Source organism: Sebastes umbrosus, chromosome 5, assembly GCF_015220745.1.
Source record: "Sebastes umbrosus isolate fSebUmb1 chromosome 5, fSebUmb1.pri, whole genome shotgun sequence".
Lineage (NCBI taxonomy): Eukaryota > Metazoa > Chordata > Actinopteri > Perciformes > Sebastidae > Sebastes > Sebastes umbrosus.
Window position 1 is genome coordinate 26,272,907 of NC_051273.1, and position 16,516 is coordinate 26,289,422.

General features: G+C 39.6%; 2 protein-coding genes across 5 annotated transcripts in view; both read right to left on the reverse strand.

The window, feature by feature from the left end:
- psmd1 (proteasome 26S subunit, non-ATPase 1) overlaps positions 1-8,190 on the reverse strand; it is a 47,282-nt gene extending 39,092 nt beyond the window's left edge. The window contains exons 1-12 of the mRNA XM_037769887.1: positions 8,011-8,190; positions 6,418-6,461; positions 4,916-4,989; positions 3,780-3,949; positions 3,297-3,505; positions 2,813-2,956; positions 2,047-2,273; positions 1,479-1,539; positions 1,228-1,356; positions 1,015-1,103; positions 833-911; positions 558-731 (exon numbers count right to left, since the gene is read on the reverse strand). Coding sequence (XP_037625815.1) covers positions 558-731; positions 833-911; positions 1,015-1,103; positions 1,228-1,356; positions 1,479-1,539; positions 2,047-2,273; positions 2,813-2,956; positions 3,297-3,505; positions 3,780-3,949; positions 4,916-4,989; positions 6,418-6,461; positions 8,011-8,026 — 1,416 coding nt within the window. The 5' untranslated portion in view covers positions 8,027-8,190. The remainder of the gene's footprint in view (positions 1-557; positions 732-832; positions 912-1,014; positions 1,104-1,227; positions 1,357-1,478; positions 1,540-2,046; positions 2,274-2,812; positions 2,957-3,296; positions 3,506-3,779; positions 3,950-4,915; positions 4,990-6,417; positions 6,462-8,010) is intronic.
- Positions 8,191-9,237: 1,047 nt separating this feature from the next.
- On the reverse strand, positions 9,238-14,029 carry LOC119488937. Of its 4 annotated transcripts, XM_037770989.1 has the most exons (3): positions 13,202-14,027; positions 10,763-10,867; positions 9,238-10,141 (listed from the first exon to the last, which is right to left on the reverse strand). In XM_037770989.1, exons 1-3 carry the CDS (start codon positions 13,974-13,976, stop codon positions 10,044-10,046), a joined length of 978 nt encoding a protein of 325 aa, XP_037626917.1. In that variant the 5' UTR covers positions 13,977-14,027; the 3' UTR covers positions 9,238-10,043. The 4 variants fall into 4 exon arrangements, with proteins under 4 accessions (XP_037626917.1, XP_037626920.1, XP_037626918.1 ...); XM_037770992.1 differs by lacking the exon at positions 10,763-10,867; XM_037770990.1 differs by lacking the exons at positions 9,238-10,141; positions 10,763-10,867 and adding an exon at positions 12,314-12,382 and having other exon boundaries at positions 13,140-14,029.
- Between the last annotated feature and the right edge of the window lie 2,487 nt (positions 14,030-16,516).

Here is a 16,516-nt window from a genome sequence, read left to right on the forward strand (position 1 = left end):
TTTTGACCATATATTGACATCATACCAGCAACATTACAACAGTTTCAATGTCTATATCTGTAGAATGTCACAGACAAGAAAAAAGTTAATTTATTTTTAACTCAACACTTCCTGTTTCAAAATAAAAAGTCCTCAAGCATTTTTATTCTGTGAACAAAATCTAAATCTAAAATAAATATAAATTACATTTATAATGAAATGAAATGGCCATTTTGAAAAGCAAAGTCTATCTAGAAAGTAACGTCTGGCAGTAGCAGCGCAACAGCAACGCTGTCTGTGTGGACACCACACGTGTGAGAAGACGCAGCAGTTCAGCGAGGTAGCCGTCACGCGCTGCTCATGCATTCAGTGTGGCCTGGGGCTGAAAAAAGCTGCTAGTCTTGGCTACAAACTTGATTCTGAAGCATTATTGTTTTCATAAACATAAATGTTCTTATTTGATGACTTAGTTCAAAACAGATGATTCTCTTCTTTCAGCAATCATTTTGTGAACTACATTCTAGTATATAATTGAAAAAGAACCAGCATTCAAAGTAAACGTAAAAAAAAAAACTCACATCATTGCTGGCGTTCTTGAGCTGACTGAGCAGGTAGTCAATAATGTCTCCGCCGTGGTTGGCATGAATAAGTCCCAGAGCGTACAGGCCTCCTCCCTCCTGGTAGGCCGAGCCAGGGGAAGTGTCTTTGGGCAAGTAGGTGGCCATTAACTGGAGAGCCTCCTTCTCATGACCCTGAAAAACACAGCGTTATGTTCAATATTAAATATAGGATAAAATTCATTTAGTTTTTTTTTTATTTGCTTTTTAATAACACCATAGTGACATAAATGTACCTTGTGGATGACACCCAGACTTGCTGTGGCTGTGAACTTTGCCCAGTTTGTGGCTCTTGCAAGCCATTCCAAGTTTTCTCTAAAAGGTCAAACAAAAACTTTGGTAACTTGGAGAAAGTATGTTTCTCTATATCTATGCACAATCTATGAAATAAACATTTCTGTTCTGCCAGTGCCGTTACCTGAGGAACTGGTCACTTGTGGTCCCCGTGTGCATGAAGGAGTTGGCTATTACTGTGGCTGTGTGGCACACCGAATTTCGGACTGCATCCTGGAGTGACGGAGAAAAGTATACATAAAAGCTCAGGATGAAGCTGCAGTTCATCCGACCATGTAAACAAGAGTTTATTCCTTTGTGTTCTCTAAGTAATTATCTTGTTGCTAGCTGACATTACCTTTGTGTTTTTGAGGATCATAAGATCTGTGTTGTTATTTCGGATTAGGAACTGCAAATGCAGCTCAATGGCCATCTCCCCGCTAAGGATTTTGATCATCTTGGCGTTCTGGTCTTTGGGATCATCTTTCTACAAAAACAAAGAGAAGCAATATAATGAGCTGTCAACCAAATCAAAGTTGCTCTATTTAGACAGAGAAAAATTACGAGGACCTGGTATGAAAAAAGTGCAAAACAATCCAAAAAGCGTACCGTCTCTACTGGCTTTCCAGCTGGGGAGCTGCCCGCCTTTTCATCTGTCTCCATTGCATCACTGTAACACACAAAAAAACGTTTTCGTCAATGTTGAATCATTTCATCAAAAGTAACTAACTCCACTCAAAATCAGCCTATGTACAGTTTCAGTTAGTTGCCCCGTTAGAGTTTATTCTCTAATTCTCTAATGTAAACTTCTTTAGTTAGCTTATTTTCAGCCGGTATAAGCAATGGCATAAATACACTCCAAAGAACAAAGCTTGCAGGGCTCCAAAATATTCCAACTCTGAATCTGAACTTGTGTACTGAACCCTCCTACTGGTACGTTCAATGTTCTGCATAGTGCCTTAGGACTACAGACTTAGATAAATCTTGTCCTGCCATGCTTGGAAAATGTTGAGGTTTTGGTTACTTTCTTAGCAACTCAAAGCCTTAAAGAAAGTCTAAACAGATTTTCTAAAACTTAAACCGGAACCATTAGCAGAGAAAAATCCCTAAGCCTGTGAACACAACACAGTGCTTCAGCCTAGATATTAGTGTGTCCTTATTTTCTTCCCATGCCCACCTGTCTTTGTCTGGTGTGGGCACGGTTCCTGTATTTGTAGAGCCAGGGACGGCAGGGATAGGTGTTCCAACGGTGCGCAAGTTCTGGATAACGGAGGAGAGGAACTGCTGGCTGGCGCTCTCATACAGGTCAAAGCAGATCTGATAGGCCATCAGCAGGTTGTCCTCCTTCACTAGCTTCTCCAGGATGTCACTCACAGCCTGCGGGTCATCCAGGAATATCAGGCACTAGAGAGGGGAGGAGAAAAGATGATTAGAGAGGGATTTTTAGGTTCTGACCCAGTCCCAGTGAAACGGTAATTAGAGCATCTTTAGCGTCTGTACTGTGAGTATTCTCCAGTGAAACAGAATATTTGAGTGTACAGTTACAGAAAGGGGATTTAAAATTTAATTTATTTTCGTTATTATTATCATTTTGTAAACTATAATCTTTGTTGTTACGTACACCAAGGGCTCAGAGGTCATGGGTGGGTGAATGGGGGGGAAGAGGTCTCAAGTTAGACTTGAAAGGTGTAACCAACCCATTTTAGAAAAGTGATTGTGTTCAAATTGAATAAATATATGTGATAGAAAAAAACTTTAGACTTTAAAAAACCTTACAAATTAAGGTTTGTATTGGAGAACATTTAAAGTCAGTTAATCAAAAATCTTATTATAAATAGTGACTGAACAGAATTTATTAGAACCAGTCTGTCTATCTATTTATTACACTGAGGGGTTGGTCAGAGAGATGATGCATGAAGTGTTTTTGAGGAACTGATTGTTACCTGACAGACATTGATGAAATCAGGTTTGTCCAGGTTCATGTAGAGCTTGACCAGCACCCGCAGCACCTCGTTGCGGAACTTCTTGTTCTGCATCAGGGACATGCACACCTTCAGGCTGTAAGCAAGGAGGCCGCTCACATCAGTCTGCATGAGAGGAAAAAGGTAACAATTATTAACTTCTTTCATGACAAGGAAGAAATACTTCTGTACAAGCAACAGCAGTGATCAAATACTGGACTCTTGTATGAGAATTATGTCTTTACAAGTCATGTACTGTGAAATAAGTCAAAGTCAACAAATCAAACATTTGCTAGTTATTTGAATAACGTGATTCTTGTAATCTCTGTCAAAGTTTTAGGGCATTATAATGCAAGGAATGCTAGGCTCATGTACAAGACTTAGGGCTATTCTGGTGAGTATTAAAGCTGGCAGTAGATATTCCAAACTAATCTCAAGTCCGCTGTGAATGAAAATAGCAACTGACCGATTCTAAGATGGTCTTCTCAAACATGTCCAGCCGCCTGGTCTCCAGGGCGATGCCAATGGCCTGCTTGTACTTGTGATCATCTAGGCAACGCAGGAACATCTTGTTGACAATGCCCTCAAGGCGGGGGTCAATGCTTTTCTTCTCCTCCTCCTCTGGCATCTCGGCATTCCCCACCCGCAGCTTGGTGTAGTGGTCGATACATTTGGCTAATAGCAAACACCAAAAAAGATGATTAGAGGGGCTCCATTTTACTCCAGAATTCAATGACGTAGTTCAAGTCAAAATCTTATTCCATAGGTCATTCACTGGCTTTCACTAGCAGAAAGCTCGAGGTTTGTTAGCTGGAGGTAAGAAATTTGTTTCTTTCCATTTAAGTTATTTATTTCATACTTCCAAGAGCACAACAGAAATGTCAAATTATCACTAAAGAGGCAGATATGTCAGGTAAATGAGGTCAAGTGCTTTTGTTTGATCACTCACCAATGATGGTCTCCACATATTCTGTGTCATCTGTGACATTGAAGAGATCTCCAGCACCGAGAGCGTAGTTCAGAGATTCCTCAAAGGCTCCGAGGTGGTAAAAAACCTTAGAGGCCACCAGGGCAGCAAATGATCTGCTCCGGAACGTCTCATCCTCATACAGGACCTCGCTGTGAGTAGACAACAAATGGTTACATAAGACTTAAAGACATCTTTTGTATAACTATTGAATGTAAATTATCACATCTAAATTAACTTTCTCTGTCCCATAAAAAAAACAAAACTAAACCCTTAAAAAAACCTACTCAGTCTCACAAGCTGGAAGAATATTCAGTACGCTATTTGTGATTATGAGGCACATTGCAACTAACTTTTTTCACCATCCTTCCAAAACCATCCCGAAATACAACCCAAGTCGTCCCGAAATGAATGCGGACCGTCCCAAATTTACAATCTTTGTTTTTCTATATTATCATGAGTTAATTATTCAAAGTGACCTTTAACATAAATCGCACATCAAAAGTGTTTTTTATTTTTTTATTTTAAAAAGTCATTTGTTTTTTTATTATAATTTGGATGTTGGTTTTGATTTGGATGTTAATAATTCAGCCAAGTTAAATGAAAATATTTTTTACCAGTAAAAAGTAGCATTTGGTCAAAAAACAAGATTTTGCATATGGGCCCCCAAAAAGCTAGGACTGGCCCTGCTAGCTGGTGCGTCTTAAAGTTGGAGGAGCGGCTGGACAAGATGCACCTGTCATCGGGAGAGGAGCAGCATGTTGCCACAGACAAAATGAGATGGACAGATCTCATTGCAGCTTTATTACTCATAGGGGACGAAGGGGAGTAAGTAGCCAAAGTAAATAAGTGGTTAACGTAACATGATTTGAGCTGTGGCTGAAAATTAATTTTCATCCTCCCCGATCATATTTTTTTCAGCAACCGGACTACGGGACGTCCTTAAGCTCGAGCTCTGCACACTGCTACATTCATTCTGCATTTAGTGTGTCAATACTTTGAGTCAATGTAAATCTTTCTCCCTACTGCAGACACAGAAATAATAAAACTTAAGAGCTGAAGTTATTGTTGCTTGATGTAACATTATGTCTGTTATAATGTCGATCAATAGTACTTACATTTTATCTACGGATCCTGAAATCTCAGCCCAGAAGTCATTCACAATGGCGTCTAGCTTCTGCAGAGCAAACTCCTGCAAATGAAACAGAAATATTGAAGACACGTCATTTACATACCTGTTCTGTGTTAACTTTAGTCACACTGCCATTTTGTCATTATATGAGACCCAGCTTAGTGTCCTCAATATATTCTATAGTTTGGGCCCATGAAGGAAACCATGTTCAAGGTGCTGTCAGTATTGAGCTTCAACTTTGGTGTTATCATTACTCAAGTCTTATATTGTAGGAATGTAGAATGGTAGCACTTCACAAAGCTGACTAGAAGCATGATTATTAAATCTGAGGCTTGTATTGTGAGGCACACAGAGGTGATAGCTAGGGGTGTAAGGATGCATCGATCTGGATCTATATATCTAATATATTATTCTTCAATACATATCTTCATCTTTAAGATATGTCTTTATTTTGAAATTCTTAACTGGAAAAAACGTTTGCACCTAAACATGAGAAATGTGGCACTTTACATTGAACAACAATTTTTTATTCTTTTTATTTAAATAATTAAATGTCTGGAAGAGCCCAGTAGGGGCTGCACGGTGGTGCAGTGGTTAGCACTGGCGCCTCACAGCTAGAGGGTTGCAGGTTCGAATCCGGCGTGGAGTTTGCATGTTCTCCCCGTGTTAGCGTGGGTTTTCTCCGGGTACTCCGGTTTCCTCCCACAGTCCAAAGACATGCAGGTTAGGTTAATTGTGGACTCTAAATTGCCCGTAGGTGTGAATGTAAGCGTGAATGGTTGTCTGTCTATATGTGTCAGCCCTGCGATGGACTGGCGACCTGTCCAGGGTGTACCCTGCCTTCGCCCAATGTCGGCTGGGATCGGCTCCAGCCCCCCCGCGACCCCTAACGGGATAAGCGGTTGCAGATGGATGGATGGATGGATGGATGAAGAGCCCAGTAATAAAATTGTCAAATCATAATTGAGTTGCTTTTTGTGAGGTGATGTAAATGTAACTGATTGTGTTAATTATATATAAAATATGATATTGTTTCATATTGATCGCAGGCCCCTGAATTGAATCAATATCATATCGTGGCAGACTTTTTGATATCAGCAAATATCCTATTGTTGTCCAATAAATCAATATTATATTGTATCATGATGAAACTTGTGATTTACACCCCTAGTGAGTCTCTTGCTTTCATGGCCCATCATTCGTTGGAAGTCAAACCAATGAACAGACAGATCAATAAAACTCTTCAGTAGGCTGTGCCTCTTTTTCTGTACAGAGAGAACACGATGCCACACTTCAAACCTCTAAAGAAACCCCAAGGAGCTACTCTTTGATCTGAAATACAGTACATAAATGTGTTCTACTCGAGTAACAACACACTCACATGTAATCTCTATACTTCTGAATGCCGTTTGACTTGATAGGATATGACATTACATCATCTCTGTATGGGAGTTTGCCATCTTCAGACACTCTCCAACCAGTTCTTACCTTGAGTTGTGGCTCCTCCTCATCAAGGAGAGAAATTATTCCAGCTAAAACAAAAAGAGAGAGAGAAACAAAATTGATTGAGTGGTTTCTTGTTTCTTAGAGTTCATATACCTTCCTTTTCATCAAGTATGGATTTTAAATGGCAAATGTTTTTTCAAAACAAGCCACCCAAGCTGTCACATATTATATTTCAATGCCGTCTAGGAAATTACAAAAGATTAACATGTCACACATAACCAGGGTCTGAAATTACGTTTTTTCCTCACCTACCACTGTGGCAGGTCACTGAACATTTCTACCGGCCACTAAATGTTTTTGTCTGCAACTTCTGAAATCTATGTAGAATGCTTCAGAATTGTAAACACTGAATCAGTGGTACCAGACAGTATAAATATATGGAATATATCATGTAACCTTAATCCCTGACTATTTTAAACTTTTTAAAATAATATTTCGTAATATAAGGAAACATATCTGCCATGGTGGCAGGTGACCTGAAATTTCTACCTGCCACAGCCAACATTTACCCTGTATTTGTCAGGTGGCAGGTGCTAATTTCATTCCCTGCACATAACATGAGGGTTTAATACTTTTTGTCTTAAACGTGCAAATACAGTCGAATAGGGAGATAGAACAGGATGATGACTGAATTGTATACTGTTTTTCCTAATTGATTATATGTGTTTTTGTATGTGTATGTATTGCGTGTGCGTATACAGTGTGTATGTATATGTGTATACAGTATATATATATATATATATATATATATATAAATAAATAGATTTTATTTTATTGTTTTTAATTTTATTTTTTTACTTATATATTCTTTTTACTTATTTATCTATTTTGTATAGGTAATATTTTTTTTCTGTATCTATACTGGCTTATTTTATATTAATATTAGGTTTGTTAAGTTTCTTTGTACCGAGAATGTTATTATTGGGGACGTTTGTTCTGTTGTTTCAAATGAACAAAAAAACAATAAATATAATATAAAAAAAGTTTACCCATTCAAAAAAAAAATTTAAAAAATTGAAGAGGCATTATTCATAATACTGGGACACTAATTGTTACACCAGCAGATTATATATCCACTGCTGATATGTTATAAACATATTGTAGCTGCGGTAGCAGAGAGAACAGGGTCTGAAACTGTTTTGCACAACACTGACAGTGTGGGTGTAAACAGGGACAAAACAATATGACGTAACGTTAATACTTTTTGTTTCTTTGGTAATTATTTCCAGGATGAAAGAACCTTCCTGTATAAACATGAACAGAGCTGAAGAGCTGAGATCCTGTACACAGTGTAGCGTTAGTGATGACTTGACTGTTAGCATTGACGAGACATTAACTTATTACTAGTATTCCTGTATTTATAAAGCCCTGTAGAGATTAAAATCGTCGTCTAGTCACACCAAAGACACATTACAAAGAGTGCTTCCCTCCTGAACATAACATAAGATCTGTGTGGTGTGTTTATTATCTATCACCGGTTACCTGCTAGCTACATGTTAGCTGTGTGACTCAGCTAAATCAATGGCAGCCGGCTAACGTAGCAGCTAGCACAATAAAAACACCTCTAAGACTCACCGGCGGAGGTTATCATGATCGGCTCTTTATTCCTCCTCAGCCCTGCAGTCCTGCTTCGACGGAGGGAATCCGTGCGACGTTTGGGAGGGATAGAGAAGAAGCAGAGTAGTAGTGTGTGAAGAGAAGAACACACGCAGCGATGCTAACTGCTTTATGTCTGATGGGTCCTATCACCACAAGTCCTCTTCTGAAGGACCCGAGGGTTGGCTGGCCTCATTTACGCCTGATTAAAAAAACGCAGAAAGACAATAGTATCCATTGTATTTCCTCGTAGGTCTGATATCAATTCGTAGTACATCAAGGATACAGTACTACTATCTTATAAGTTTCCATTGCATTTAAAATAATTATGTAAATATTATAATTGAAAGTAATCGGATTTATGGACTGGCTTTCCTGAAGGTGGCCTATCGTGAATCTGCATCTACATGCATTAGTGATGGGAATTCCGGCTCTTTTTAGTGAGCCAGATCATTTGGCTCAGCTCACCAAGAAGAGCCGGCTCTTTCGGCTCCCAAACGGCTCTTCGTTTTTACCACTTCTGTCTTTTAGAATTCAGCCAAATTTAGCGCTGTTTTGATCTATGATTAGTATGTGTGAACATATATATCACTTAAATTATTCAATATAATTATACTAAACCATATAATTTCCAGAATACCGTAATTTGACATGCTGCTTCATTTCCGACTGTCACTCATCTTTTCTGCTATTCGCGCACCGCACTCTCTCTTTCTCTCCTCCTCTCCCTCCTGCTCTGTACCTGTAGACCGTCAGCACGCCGCGCACCCCCACCCCTCCCTGCTTGATGGTATGATCCTCGTCTGTCATCATCTGATTGGACGCACGGACCTCATCAACACAACACTCAGTCACAGTCAGTGCAAGGAGTGCCGGTGGCGCGGAGAAGATCATCCTATCATTCTGCCTTGAATTAAGTAAAGAAAAAAAAAAAACGGCTCTTGGACGGGAGCCGGCTCTTATCCTTCACTTAAAAGAGCCGGCTCTTTGAACCGACTCGTTCGTGACCAACACATCACTAACATCATGCTCTGCACAGTTCGCTTGAAATGAGGTTCATAGAAATCCACGGTACAATGTGGCTGTCATATCAGTAATATAAATAAATATATCACAGTACAGTGTTGAATTTATGAATTTATGCTCGGTTAACAACCGAATCTCCCAATATCCTACTTTTAGTTGAAAGAATAGCAGTGGATGGCCTTTTCAACAGAGCTGCACACAAGCTTAAATGTGTTTATTTACATATTTATACGAATGTACAGACCAGTAGCCTACATAAATACATAAAAAGTGAAAAGTAGTTTCATCTACATTCTATTGCAGATAATGCTCTTGTCAATAGCACTCATCTAAGGCACATAATTCTAAGAAATGAACATGAAAAAAAGAGAGAAAAGATTCACATTGCTTGACCATGGCTGGATTAACCTGCTGGGGACCTATTAGTGAAGCAGGACCTCACTTAAGGCCCTTATTATGTCCGTTCATGTTGTGCTTTGGTGATGTATATTCCACATGACACAATAAGCCTATTGAAACCACTGGGGTTTCTGGGGCCAGTTACCAATCCAGCCCTGTACTTAACTATGCACATCATGTTAAAGGTGTAGGCCTACTTTTGCTGTAACCTAGCCATACTGCAGTTTCAACATGTACTAAAATAACAGACAAATCTCTATCTAGGCTTCAAAAATGGTGTTAAATGATGTGATGTAGTTCATATGAGTACTTGAATCAGCCCCAAACATACACAGTAAATCCCTTTTACCATTGTACATCAAAGATAATGTGTAAACAGCAAGATGGCAACAGATTTGACTATTAAGCGACATATTGCTTCAAGACAAGAATCATGTCGGCTCAGCAGTGGGAATATTGAACACTATGAAGAAACACTGTAACATGTAGTAAGGCTCTGTGGCACCACGATGCCAACGTTTTCTTCACAGTTAAAACCAGATTGTCTGCAGTGATACGCCTGAAGCCACAGGTCATGTGTCATGACATCAGCTGTCTCCTCCAGCTGACTGTCCATCCACATGAGGTCCAGCAGACAAGGAGTTGGTTTTCAGAGGGATGCCTTCTTCTTTACTTCCAGTATCACCTGAAAAACAAAACAAACAATTAAAACATTGTTACTTACTTTGTAATTGAGTTTAATGAGGATTTTTAAATGTGCAAAGTGTTGAAACCAGGTGTCTTTCATGGCTAAATAACTTGGTTTGTTTTTTTAGGATCAATCAGATGGCCAATGCATTCCACAACTTATTTTGTTTTAAGTGTTTCAATGTATATATTTTGTTGCATTCATTTTCCTTGAACCTGTCTTATCTGCTTTTTTCAGTCAGTCTTTCCTGAATTTCCACTTCCAATTTTTTTTTAATTGTACATTACCACTTGAAGATGGAGAGACAGTGATAATGAGAGCAAAAATATCTCTTAAATTTCTGAAAAAAGCCAAGTCATTGTCGAGCAATATGCAAAATACTTTGTGACCACTTCCTCTTCTATTACAGGCTTTTTGTTGATCATCACTGCATGAGATCTGATCCAAAGACAAGCACATTAAGAGTGAATGCGTTAATGTTTCTGGCCATGTATTGCAATATGGGTTAGGCTCCAGTCCCCTGCAAACCTGAACAGGACTAAGTTGGTGTATGGATGAAGAAAAGAAGAAATGCCTGCATAGCTCAGTCAAACTGAACTTTGGGCCGAAGCTTGCTACCTCTTTGCCTGCCTGTTGTAGAGTTGGTGGCCTGGCGTCTTCTCTGAGCCCAGAACAAACATTGGAATGGCCTGAGAAGCGGGTTCCCTCTATCCCTGGTATTATCTGAAAGGCAATAATAAGCGTTTAACAATTTGGCAGCTTATCTAAGGCCTGATTGTTTCATGAATGCTCCTTTTGTACCCGGCCCTTTGCATTCATGCCTGGGAAGAAGAATGTGTGCAGAAATTTGTGGTCTTGTGAATGTCACGTATTGACCTACATAGTGGAGTGCACTGACACGAATCACTACAGTGTTTGCCAAATATTCCCGCAGGAACTCATTACTGAGTTTACAATGATCTTATCACAAGTAAAGGTATCTACCATGACATCACTATAATACCTGTTATATTCCTTTAGTTGCTTCTACGGCTCTCTAAATTAACTCATTTAATTTCTAAAGAAATCACTATTTTCCTTTCAGTAACAATTATGAGTTGTAGGCTTGTGTGATATCTGTACAAGGGTAAGCCTACTTACCCTAAATGTGTTTTGTAAATGTGTCAAAAATCTGTAGTTTCCGATATGTCATGCCTCATCAATTGTGCATGGTGTCCTGGTTAAACACACCACGGTTCAAACTTCATGTTGATAAATCAGTCATGTTGACAAATCAGTCCTGCTGACATGTGCCTGAGCAAAAAGATGCACGTGTTTGGGCAAACGAGAAAAAAAGATTTATATTATATTATAGCCTATAGGGGTGTAAGAAAATATCGATTACACTTGAGTATCGCAATATTATGTTTTGTGATACTGTATCGATTCTCAAAAACACTGCATGGGTTTTTAATTAATTAGTTTATATGCAAAGATTGACTCATTTTGTGTTGTGATGTAACAGGGACTGTGATAAATGCCAAAGATCCAACCGTTCTGATTACTTAAAAAAGTTAACGATCCCAAAAGCCTATAAAAGGAAGCATTATATCTTTTTTGGATCCTGAGAATCACACCACTCAAGCAAATAATAAGAATTTGGAAAAAATGGGAACCTCCCAAGATAAAGAAGTGACTGGAAACATTAGAGGACATATACGAAATCAATAAGAACGGAAAGTTGTTGGAAACAAAGTTAAATTAAGCAAAAGTATTAAATAAAAACATATTATATAAATATGCTTTGAGAAGATGTTTTAAGTAATATATATGAAACTGAAATAGAAAGTTGTAGCAGCAGTAATACAGTAGGCCTACTTCTATAATGAGCCTAACCTTGTTTAGTTTGTTGATATATTGACTGTGTTTTCTGTTTGGGTGGAGGATAACAAAAAGTAAAAAGATCAAAAATTGTGATGTTTAAATCACAGGAAATCAACGATAGGCCTATGTATTGAAACAATAAAGTATTAAAAAAATGATTACTTAAAAAATGTAACTTATCTTACTCAGATGTTATGCATACGGTGGTGTGTTTTTTATACTATGAGGTTTCTAAAAAAAGGTTATTTAAAAAAAAAATCCCAATGTATCGCTTTGCTTACCATATGGCAATATATGGCAATATATTGAATCGTAACTGTATCATGATAAGTATCGTATCGCCAGATTCTTGCCAATATACAGCCCTAATAGCCTCAGATGTTATGCATTTGGTGGTGTGTTCTTACGAGGTTTCCAAAAAAAGTAATTTAAAAAAAAATTGCAATGTATCGCTTTGCTTACCGTATGGCAATATATGGCAATATATTGAATTGTAACCCCTGTATCATGATATGTATGGTATTGCCAGATTCTTGCCAATACACAGCCCTATTAGCCTCAGATGTCATGCATATGGTGGTGAGTTCTTTATACTAACATATTTAACTTACCTATGTAACTTAAGTTACGTAACAAACGTACTTATTTTAACCCAAACCACGATCTTTTCCTAAACCTAACCAAGTTGTAACGTAACGTACTTATGTCACGTACGTAACGTAACATACTTAACTTACGTACGCAACTTAAATGACATAACAAACATACTGATTTTAACCAGAACTACGATCTTTTCCTAAACCCAACCAAGTAGTAACGTAAACGTACTTAACTTATGTCAGGTACTTAACCTATATCACGTACGTAACATAACATATTTAACTTACGTACTCAACTTAAGTTACGTAACAAACATACTTAATTTAACCCAAACCACGATCTTTTCCTAAACCTAACCAAGTAACGTAATGTACTTTACTTATGTCACGTACGTAACGTAACGTTAACCACGTGTTGAAGTCTGCTGTATTGTGACTGCATTAGACTGTACAGGCGTACCTAATAAAGTGACCACTGAGTGTATATCGCAATATATTGAATGGTAACCCCTGTATCATGATTTTGCCAATACACAGCCCTGCAGGAAGCAACTAACATGTGCTGTGGAATGATGGACAATGTATGTGATTACACCTGCTGTTTGAGACGAGTATATAACTTTGCAGGTGTTTTTCTTGATGCTGAGCATGTTGGCCTCTGTCTTCGGGATGAAACAGCCGACCCATATCGTCTCTGGAGACTGTCTGGTGAACACAGAGCGGATCAGACGCTCCAGGAGCTGCGCACACTGCTGCGTCTCATCGCTCTCCTCTCTGGTGCGGATTAATCCAATCAGAGCTGGTCTGCTGAGTCTGGCACGTTTCGTACGCGCCTTCACGTCCTTCAACGTCTCCTTTAAGCACACTTTGTTGGATTGTTTGCTGAGAAAAGTCTGTCTGAAGAGGAATATGATGACAGGAGAGTCTATGGTTCGTTTCAGGCTGTGAATGTTTGCCCTCCTCGTTGCTGTTTTCTGAGCGTTGCCATCGAGACGCTTCTCCTTCTTCTCGTCCTCTCTCAAATCCAACTCCTCAGGCCTCGCTGTTAGAGGGATTTCATTGCTTTTAACAGCTCCTGTCTTGCCGCAGATGGGGTTTGCGCTTGCAGTCTCGCCGGGAAGGCTTGTCGGAGAGGCTTGGAGCTGTCCGTTGCTGTTCGCCGGGCTGCTGCTGTGAAACATGTCCTGGATAAACTCCTGCAGGACTCCAGCGTCATCCCCGTCCACCTCTTTACTTGTACACGCATCGCTCACCAGATAAATCCTCTCTTTACCTCCGATCAAAGCTATAATCTTCTGAAACTCCCTCTCCTCCTCGGGCAGCGTGTCCTCCAGCACGGCTGCCATCCTTCTCTGCGCTGTTACGTCCATTCACTACCACCAGCTCCCTGAAACACGTCCTCTCTGTCATCAGGAGCACCAGTAGAGAGGAGGGAATAAAGACTCAGCGTCTGTTTCTATTGGCTGGTCGGTCTGGTAGGCGGGACCAACTGTCATGACCACATGCAACAGGACAGGCTTGTTTCATGATAAGGAAGTTAATCTTTAATGGAAAACTACACTAAACATAAAACAATACTTTACCACATGTATAACAAAGAAGTTTTTTTTAATATAGCAAATAGAAATGGTTTCTCTAGTTATCACTTCTATCAATATTGGCCTTCACCAAAGCCCTAACCCCCAAAACACAACTGGACCAATCTACCAGATACTCCAAAAAAACAACACAATTGAAGATTGTGAAACAAATGTGAGAAGGAACTGCAAACAAGTTTATCTGATAATGAGATAATTACTTCCCTGTAAGATCACCCTATTGGCAGCTTGGAAGATGAATATAAGATACTTTAGAACAGTGATTCTCAAAGTGGGGTCCAGGGACCCTCAGGGGTCCGTGGCACTCTGCCAGGTGTCCGTGAAAAGTTTTTGGATTCATACATTTAAAGGGACTGTTTGTAACTTCTTACACGTATAAATGTACCGGGTCGGGATCCCATGCGCGCTCGCGTCTGGCCGGAGCCTCTGCTGTACTCTGCCTGCTTGCCTTCACTCACACAGCGCCCGCGTTCTCGCTGTCTCGCTCCACCTCTACACTTGAACGCGCGCTCACTCTACACTGCAGAAGAGTTAGTTTAGCTCTGAGAATATCTAGTGACTGTATAGTGGGCGTTTGTGCAGAAATAACTGCTGCAGCTCCTCCAGACCAACAGAGGTTTCCTGTGTCTTGTGAAGTGACGGGGCTACGTAGAGAGAAACGTTATCATCTCTGACCAGGTGCTGGTGTCTCCCTGCGGGCGCAGTCGGGAGGCGATAACGTTTCTCTTCCTGCTTCAGCCCCGGCACCGACCCGCTGAAGCAGGAAAAGTAGGAAAAGCAGGAAAAGCAGGAAAAGCCAACACTAGGATCAGCATTGACTCATGGAGAGACCTTCGTCTGGTCAGCTAACATTACTGCCAAGCAGCTGAAATATAGAGTGATATTGTGGTTTTAGCTGACGTGTGTTGCCTCACTGTTTTAAACAATGCTCGTAAATGTCTATTTAGAGCGAGCAAGCGCGACCCCGACGCTGACTTTCGTTGACTTAACGACCACAGGTGTCGCTGTTAACAAGTATTTCTGAAAGTTACAAATAGTCCCTTTAAATCATCATGATATAATTTTTTGTTTTACAAAAGGCTTCATACTTCAACAAATATTTACATTTGTAAATATAAATTATATATACTACTCTGAATGGAAGGTATGGTACAGCTGAGTGAAGTTCATTTTAGAAAAGGTGAGTTCGAGGACTTGGAGCTTTAAAGACATCGTGGCACGGCTTGTTGCATCATGGCTGGGTTGGTGTTTTTGTTGTTTTCAAAAGGAAAAAAGTGGCTGATGAAATCAGGGTGCGGAGGTCAATCTCTTTTTTCCCACTATTCTCATTGAGAAGACTCCTGCCTTCCCTCCGATGTTGTAGAGTCCTGGCTTCTCACAGAAAAAAGAAACAAATAGAGAGGACAGTCATGAGCACCAACTTCAACACAAGAGCTTCATTTGTCTAACCTGCTTTTTCTACATGATTGTTGAAATAGTTTCAGTGATGCTTGACTTCTTTGTGAGATCAAAAATGCCTTTCAACCTTAAAGCCCCACTACATCAGCCGTCTGCTGAGCTCCTGAGACTCTAATCCTTTAATCCAGCCGGGTCTGTTCTTTAATTAAAAGGTGCTGTTCGTCTGATTTGCCACTGAGTTCATGAACTGAAATTTTAATGACTTCAAAATGAAATCACGTCAGCTTACTGAGTCTGTGTGGGATTGGCTCATTGTTTACTGATGAATAAATGATAAACCGTGAAGTTTGATCACAGCCAACACAGAGGTTTCAGCCTTTGACCTTTAGACTGGCTGAGCTTTGATTAGCTGGCCGTTGTGTTTGCTGTTTGGCTTTTCTTCAAACAGAATCTCCAGCACTTGCTTCTTCATTACATTATAGTCCAACTGACCGACAGAGGTAATTGCTTCTCTGGGTATTTAATGTCTAACATGTCTTATATGCAAATTAAACACTGTTAATGTTCATTTTAATCTTTTTTTTCCACCAATAATGATTTTGTAGTTGCTCATATCTACAATCCCTCCAAACTACATTCGCCACAAGGGGAAACTGTAGCAACTCTCACTGAAATCTTACTTACATACTTTTTACATGTTCAACAATCTGAAGCACACAAAATACATCTCTATGCCTTTAAAGTTATGTAAGTGTGTTGGATAACATACTAACCTCTTTGTTCAGGTAAAGGAGCAGCTGAGACTCAAGAAGCTCACTTGGACCACTGAAAGACACACGGAGACCTAAATGAACTGCAAAAAAACAAAAGTGAAGTTCTCATTTAAATTACATTATAGCGTTAATATATAACCA

Excerpts from the sequence above, each read along its gene's own strand:
- LOC119488937 (XM_037770989.1), bottom strand. The coding sequence starts at position 13,976 with ATGGACGTAACAGCGCAGAGAAGGATGGCAGCCGTGCTGGAGGACACG. Across the intron at positions 10,868-13,201 it reads ATACTCGTCTCAAACAGCAG|ATAATACCAGGGATAGAGGG; the intron begins GTGTAATCACAT and ends ATTGCCTTTCAG. Across the intron at positions 10,142-10,762 it reads TACAACAGGCAGGCAAAGAG|GTGATACTGGAAGTAAAGAA; the intron begins GTAGCAAGCTTC and ends TTTGTTTTTCAG.